The 8311-nt window shown below is 33.5% G+C and overlaps 1 protein-coding gene and 1 long non-coding RNA gene across 2 annotated transcripts; one reads left to right on the forward strand and one right to left on the reverse strand.

Annotated features, from left to right (window-relative positions):
- Nucleotides 1-524: 524 nt before the first annotated feature.
- LOC105798686 (cytochrome P450 CYP736A12) lies at nucleotides 525-2237 on the forward strand. Its single transcript, XM_012628850.2, has 2 exons — nucleotides 525-1261; nucleotides 1367-2237. The coding sequence occupies exons 1-2, from the start codon at nucleotides 572-574 to the stop codon at nucleotides 2156-2158; spliced, it is 1482 nt and encodes a 493-aa protein (XP_012484304.1). The 5' UTR covers nucleotides 525-571; the 3' UTR covers nucleotides 2159-2237.
- Nucleotides 2238-5235: 2998 nt separating this feature from the next.
- On the reverse strand, nucleotides 5236-6764 carry LOC105798687 (uncharacterized). The gene is made up of 2 exons (XR_008188684.1): nucleotides 6659-6764; nucleotides 5236-5611 (listed from the first exon to the last, which is right to left on the reverse strand). It is a non-coding gene; the product is annotated as an uncharacterized LOC105798687 (long non-coding RNA).
- Nucleotides 6765-8311: the final 1547 nt, after the last annotated feature.

The raw sequence follows: 8311 nt of genomic DNA on the forward strand, positions 1-8311 counted from the left end.
TTGTTTTAATAAAATCAAATTGTTTATTAAAACAACCACTTTTCAAGGTGACCCGATCACACCTTATAAAAAAGGATTGGTGGCGACTCCCATTTTTGTTTTCATTTTCAAAATACAAATCGACCCCGTCTTGTCAAAAAAAATGGTGTCAACAGACACCAAAGTATAATTTTACTATTACTAATTTAAAATTTTATAAATTATAAAAGGGTCTAAATAAAAAATTTCACTTGCTAGCCCTTGGACTTAAAGTGATAAAAATCTATAAAAAATTGACAGTAACTAGTAAGATTCAAATCAATTATATACTATAAAAGGGTGTAAATAAAAAATTTCCACTTACTAGCTCTTGGACTTAAATGATAAAATTATCTATAAAAGGAAATTGACAGTGAGTAGTAAGATTCAAATCGAATATGGTCAGGAGTTGTCCTTTTCTATTCATTTATAATATGTGTAAAGTATCTACAGAGAAGAATAAAATAATTTGTTATAGTTGATATATAAATGTATAAATAGAAAGGGGGATATACAATAGAGGCATATCCATTTGGTTAATTGATTAAGAAGAATGAATCCTTCAGCAAAAACTCTTCTTATAGTCCTTGCAATTTTTTGCCCCTTTTACATTCTATTTTACATCTCGAAACATGGCAAAGGAAAAGGCAAAACCTTTCCTGGTCCTCGACCCTTGCCAATCATTGGGAACCTCCACATGTTAGGCATGCTTCCACACCAATCCCTTTATCACTTGGCCAAAAAACATGGTCCTATAATGCCCATAATGCTAGGCTCTGTGCGAACTATTGTCGTTTCATCCCCTCAAGCCGCTGAGATGTTTCTTAAGACACATGACGATGTTTTCGCAAGCAGACCAAAACTTCAAGTGCGAAAATCAATTTACAATGGCAAAAAGGGAATAGCATTCACAGAATATGGACAATATTGGCGCAGTGTGAGGAAGCCTTGCAGTCAACAACTTTTTACTGTATCAAAAATTGAATCGTTTGCTCCATCGAGGAAGGACGTGCTAACGCATTTCATTGAATCTTTGAAGAAAGCAGCAACAAGAAAGGAAGTGGTTAACATTAGTAAGATGGTGGGGAATCTTATTGAAAAGATTACTCTAAAAATGATTTTGGGGCCTGTGGAGAGGTATGAGGAATTTAACCTTCAGGAGCTTATTGAAGAGCTTACTAACTTGGTAGGAGTTTTCAATCTTGCAGATTTTGTGCCTTTTTTTGGTGCTTTTGACCTACAGGTATTATGTTTGTGTGTATTTTAATATACTATTTCAAAAGAAATTAACCATACACATTATGAACAACCACTAAGCGAAAGGTGTTGATTATTGTCAACCATGTAGGGACTCAAAGCTCGAACAAGGACGCTTGGTGAAAAACTTGACAAAGCCCTCGAGATGATCATTAACGACCATCAACAGCAAAAGCAGGATGATTTCATCGGTACGATGCTTACGGAGTTAAATAAGCAAATGAATCCCAATGGTGATATAATGGATCGAAATAGCATCAAAGCCATAACAATAGATATGTTTGTGGCTTCCTTGGACACCTCATCTACCACATTGGAATGGGCATTATCAGCGCTCATAAGGCATCCGAGGGTAATGTTAAAACTCCAATCAGAGTTAGAAAGTATTATCGGGAAGAGAATGGTGGAAGAAAATGATTTACCCAAATTGGAGTACCTAGACATGGTTGTGAGAGAAACTTTAAGGCTTTATCCCGTTGCACCTATGCTAATTCCTCGCGAGTCAATGAAGGACATAATTATTGATGGTTGTTACATATCGAAAAAGTCGAGGGTCATTGTGAATGTTTTTGCAATTGGGAGAGATCCTAATGTCTGGTCCAATAATGTTGAAGAGTTCTTTCCAGAAAGGTTCATTAATAGCAATATAGAACGTCATGGACATGATTTTGAACTCATCCCATTTGGTTTAGGCCGTAGAGTATGCCCCGGGAAGAAGTTAGGGTTAATCATAGTTAAACTTATTTTAGCTCAATTGGTGCATTGTTTTGATTGGGAGTTGCCTGGTGGAATGTCACCAAATGATTTGGACATGACTGAGAAATTTAGTGCCTCATTGCCAAGGAAGACTAATCTCTGTGCCAAGCCCATTTATCGCATGTAGAAATGCAAACTTCAAGATAATGTTTGTATTGTGATATAACAAGATGTATCTGTATAATAAAGTTGAAGTGTTTTTAAAATGGTATATGTATTTTATACATTGTCGCAATATATATATTGACAACACATCACACTTAATAAAATTTCTCAAAATGAAATAAATATAATCAAACTTTTTTTTTTGGTAATATAATTAATTTTTTAGTAGTTTATGGAATTTTCTGACTAGGGATGAGCAAAATCCGATTTGATTTGAAAAACTCGATAAAAAATTTAAATTTTGAATTAAATAGTTTGAGTTATTTGAGTTAATCAAGTTATTCGGATCAACTCGAATAAAAAATTAAGTTTTTCGGTTTAACTTGAATATGAATTGCACAATTCAAATTATCCGAAAATCTGAATAAGAAAAGAAAAAAGTACGTCGTTTTGATAAATGTTTACCTTTACTAAAGTTAAAAATCAAAACTATTAAGTTAAAAGGCAAAGCTACGTCGTTTTGATAAATGTTTACTTATTAAGTTAAAAGAGAAAATCATTATATTGTTTATGTAGTTCAATAATCTTGTATTTCGTCTACTAGTTAAATAATCAGTCCATGTAAACGCAACATTGAGTATAAATAATAAGATCCGTTAACTGACTTGACTTGACTCGAAATTTTTTTATTCGATTTAATTTGATTAAAAAAATCAAATTGAGTTTAGTTGCTAAAATATAATTCGTCAACTCGACAAACTCAATTTTTTTTATTCGATTCGACTCGACCCAACCAAATATTCACCTTTATTTCTAGTACATTGCATTACTTAAGTTATTGTCCGCATATAAATTTATACACCAAGAATGTATTAAATATGAATTTGTTTGAAAATGTAGTAAATCATGTGTACGTTGCTAGCAATTTAACTTTTCTCTTGGCTTGTTTTATTATTCTTGAATCTTATTTTCACACTAAAAGATAGACACGAAAAATATTAGAGTACATAATAATAGAAAATAACTATAAGTCTATAACACTAAGGGCTCGTTTGGTTCGCTGTAATGGAATAAATGTGTAATAGAATAGAGGCGTAATAGGTAATCATTTTATTTGGTTGATTGGAATGGAATAAAGGCGTAATAGTATTCTTGTGTTTGGTTAAATGGAATAATGTTGTAATAGCATAAGGAAAAAACTAAAATGACTAGAATACCCTTAGCATAATTTTTTAGGTAGATGATTATTGTTATTGTTATTAAATTTTAATAAGATTATTAATATAAATAATAAATAATTTAATCATATTTTAACATAATTATTATTAAATATAATTTAATAAAAATATATAATTTAATAAAATATATGAATTTACTAAAATCATAATATATAATACTATAAAATATAATTTAAAATAATTATTATTAAATATAATTTAACAAAAATATACAATTTAATAAAATATATGAATATACTAAAATCATAATATATAACACTATAAAATATAATTTAAAATGATTATTATTAAATATAATTTAACAAAATATATAATTTAATAAAATTCTTAGTATTAAATATTCTTATATGAATTTACTAAAATCATACTATATAATACTATAAAATATAATTTAAAATAATTATTATTAAATATAATTTAATAAAATTCTTAGTATTAAATATTCTTATATGAATTTACTAAAATCATAATATATAATACGATAAAATATAATTTAAAATAATAATTATTAAATATAATTTAATAAAAATATATAATTTAATAAAATTCTTAGTATTAAATAATCATAATATATAATTTACTAAAATGAACTCTACAAATTTAGAATCTTTACGAAGCAAAAAATAGAAATTAAAATTATCTTTGCAACTTTCATTCATTTTATACTGTTATATCCGTTAGAAAAATTCAACAAATCATAAACCGCCATGTCATATAACTAACAAAATAAACTTTTGGGTAGCGTGGATCTTGATTTTCCATCCATGCTTCATCTTGCTTTACAAAGATGACTAGAGCACCCTTTTTGAGTGGAACCATATTCCTGTTCTTCTTGATTTAGTAACTTGATAAACGGTGAGTATCCTAGATATCTGAGTACAACAAATAACTTTAGCTCACCCATTCTCGAGCACAACTGAGAAATTCCCCTTTTCTAAAGGGTCCTGAATTCTCAACACTTTGTATTGCTTATACCATTTTTGGTTTGCATCATAAAATTGGAGAGGAAACTGCTCTTTAGTTGCTTCATTGCACACTCTTATATGCATTCTGCTATTCTTTGTAGTCTTGTCAATTGAGCTTGTCTGACTTACCCTTAAAATGTGAACCCTAGGATTGCATTGATTATTTATTTATACAGAAGTACACATTATTTTAGTTAAACTTGCAGTGTTTCAGGTTCAAGCATTATTGCATTCACATGTGAACAACATATCTTCGAGTTTAGAATGTATTTTGCAACTCTTGCCCAAGAATTTCGCATGGAGTTGGTGGTCAACTTGATACTCCTCGAGCAACAGATCAATCCGAAACTCTATTATTGCACCAGATGATGATACGTTTTGCACTTTTGCAGAGCTGTCTTTGACAAGTCTACCAATTGATGCCGAAGCTGCCACGTCTGTTTCTTTAGTAGACAAAACGTTGCCCCCGATTTTGGGTTGCAGAGGAAAATTGTTTGTACCAGATTCATGACGTTGGACTAAATATCGTGCATCAAATGTGCATGCATGGTTAAATTGTCCACGACAGTGCACGATTCATGATTCAAAACCACGACAGCGCACGATTCATGGTTAAATTTTCAGTTTGTGTTCAGTCGGTCTTGCATATCTGGATAACATTGTAACTATCTAAAAGATAGACGATATGATAGGCTCAATCCTTTTACTAAAAGATTACTAAGAGGACTGTGTTGAAGTCGATTGCAATTCAACAACAAACCAACAGCAATGAATAAAAGGATTAAAATTAGATTATAGCTGGAGTTTAAGAATTACTACCCACTTTGGATTGGATATAATTGGAAATTCAAGAATTTGCTCTGTGCCAAACATGAAACAGGTTAGGACTACAGACAGAAGAAAATGTAAAGAAGAATAATATATTGAATTGCTGGCCAGGTAGAATCCCTTATAATGATTCCAACTAAAAACTAGGGTTCAGTATGTCAGGCAAAGTAACAGAAGTAAACAAGAAAGCCAAAAGCCATATTCTAGCAAGTAATGAAAGGTTAAAAAACATTACCACTTCAGAAAACAATTGACAATGACCTGAGACATAGGCTCTCTACTCTTACGTTCAACAGACCTGCCAACAGTCGTAATCTCCTTAATCAAAGGACCATGAAGCTTCATTGATCTTAATGCTTCAGCTTCATATCAGTTTCTAAAGGAAGTGCTTTCGCTCTGTGATTGAAGATCATAAAGTCCAAGTTTGCTGATAAAGAAACAATCCTGCATTCCAGATTATACTTTTCGATATCAGAGAGCCATATAATAATTGTACAACAATAAAGCAATAGTAGTAATTCTAAAATTTTCACTTCCTACTAACACAATTTGAGTTATGCATCACATATTGAAGTTTACTAGCACACCTTTTTATGGAAAGCATCACGTTGAAGAGCTACCAAAATTGAAAAGAATAATCAGCCAGTATGCATGAGCATGTGGCTGAGAGGTTCATGAGAGAAATTACATTATAGCTATAAATTTAGCAAAGCACAGTAGTGTGTTTATTACCATAGAATTTTGCAGTGCTTGTTTACTGTATTAATGATTAGTCAAAACCAATTTGGCCAAATTCTTATTGAGTTCATTATTCAAAAGATATAGCTGATTGTGGATCTACTTGGGAGTGTAGAGGAAAATTCTTCAAGAGGATATACTCAAAGATTAAACACACTAAGACCTTCTATGGCATATTGGTCTGTGTGAAAACTGGTGAAGATTCACACCTGTGATTACCTACTAACATTCAATTCAAAATCACTAGGTGCAAATGTTAGATTACGCACAGCAAATTTGATAAAGGTAGTTTATGAAATACAATCACACCATCATATGTGGGGCACACAGCTTATTTCAACTATACAAGATGCTAAAAGGCAGTCCGAACATGATCATGATTCCTAAGACATCAATAACAACTTCATTTACTACGCTACCCAGACTAAATCGCCAGATAAAGGTATATTCAACACATACATGCCCAATCTTCTAAGTTCTATTCACATTTTAGTCACGCCTCAACGGATGTGTTGAACATAAATGTTTCTAATATCACAGATACTTCAGGGAAAAATGCAGAATCCAAGTAACATTTCTTAGGACCCAGAACTTTCCTTCTTCCCCACAAAGTTAAATGAATGCAAACAGCAACAACTTTAGATAATCTGATCTGATCCCTAATGGAAAATTAATCCGCTGAACTCCACTCTTAACCAATAATTTATCTTTATAAACATTGAGAACAGAAACAAATATATAGTTTCTACATACCTATTCTCCTCAGAATCAGGATGTATGGAGAGAAAATACCCGGGCACGGTTAGGGCAGCTGAAATACAGAAAACAAACCCTAGAAGCAACTCTCAAACCACCTGCACTTATCACATCAATTTACTTACTTTAGATTTAAAGAACAAAATTTTCTTAACAAAATCAGGGCTAATTTACCAAAAAAAGCCGTTTTTTTTCAAAATTTACCGAAATGGGTCGATTTTTTGATTATTTACCGGAATGGTCCATTTTCCGGGTAATCGTGTCCACGTGGACGCGATGTCCTGCCACGTAGCGCATTCCCGGGGACGCGATTTTGACGTTGATTTCACGTTTGGGTTTTCTGGCTTTTAGGGTTTAGGGTGCAGGCTTTTTAGGGTTTAGCGGTCCCGGTAAATTATTTCGAGTTGACGTTTTTGGTCAAATAGTATAAAATCGCTTCTACCAGGATGCTATTTGAGAAGAAATTGTGAAATCGTGCCCTCGTGGATGCGATTTCGCTACAGTTGGTCATGTAAGAAATAATTTTTTTTTTACGCTTCTGAGCAAATAGTATAAAATCGCTTCTACCAGGATGCTATTTGAGAAGAATTTGTGAAATCGCGCCCTCGTAGACGCGATTTCGCTACAGTTGGGTATTTAAGAAATAATTTTTTTTGACGTTTCTGAGCAAATACTATAAAATCGCGCCCTCGTGGACGCGATTTTACTACAGTAGCAAGTTTGGGCTGAGGCTATAAATTAGGCAGAAAATGTTCTTAGAATGCATAAGTCATAGCAGAAACATTTTAGAGAGGCTAAGAAAGTTAGAGTTTCAAAATGAGTGAACGTATTAGTGCCGTTATTTACTACGATGGTGAGGTTTGCCACACTGAGAATGGTGTTTTTTTTGTCGGAGAATACGGTGCGACTGTCATTTAACCAGAACATAGATTTGACAGAACTTCGTAAAAGAATTAGGCGTAAAATCTTCGGAACGACGCCAATGAAAGTTCTGTCAATCACGTATCGATTTTGTTCTTGTGTTGATCCGGTGACATATGACTCGTTCGACATAAAAGGTGCTCGTAGCTTGGAGACAATGGTGCAGACTCATCTTGCTAGCGGAGCAACTTATATTGAGTTATATGTACAATTTGCGTCGCCAACTGATGTACTTCCGTCCGGTGTTCGAGATGTATACATGACCCCTGGCCGACACTCGATTAGCGGGTTACAAAATACGGAACAGCCTATGTTCGGTAGCGGTGTCGAATGCACATCCCCTGCAAGACACTCTGTCGGTGGATGGGACATGTACGTCGGTGGCTCGACGTTTGACGCTGGAAATACGTACTAGGGAACTGCATCAAGTTCTAGTGGATAGCAATCTACATCCAATTGGTGACGTTATCAAATGCCCAGAAGAAGGGATAACGTATTACCTACGACATCAACCGGTGAGGGGACGTCGTATGCTGCAGATGATTGTGGGTTAGAAGATGACTCCGGTGTGGATCCACCTCGAGAGCCCGGGCCGGATGGTGCAGAGGTGGGATTATTTTTTGAACCGGAGCCTATTCCAACAGAAGTTGAAGATGGTGAAAGGAGTTCAGATGATGAAGAAAATCCACGATTCAGAGCATACTCACCTCTAGCCCACATACATAATGT

The sequence above is a fragment of the Gossypium raimondii genome, chromosome 9 (assembly GCF_025698545.1).
Source record: "Gossypium raimondii isolate GPD5lz chromosome 9, ASM2569854v1, whole genome shotgun sequence".
Taxonomy (NCBI): Eukaryota; Viridiplantae; Streptophyta; class Magnoliopsida; order Malvales; family Malvaceae; genus Gossypium; species Gossypium raimondii.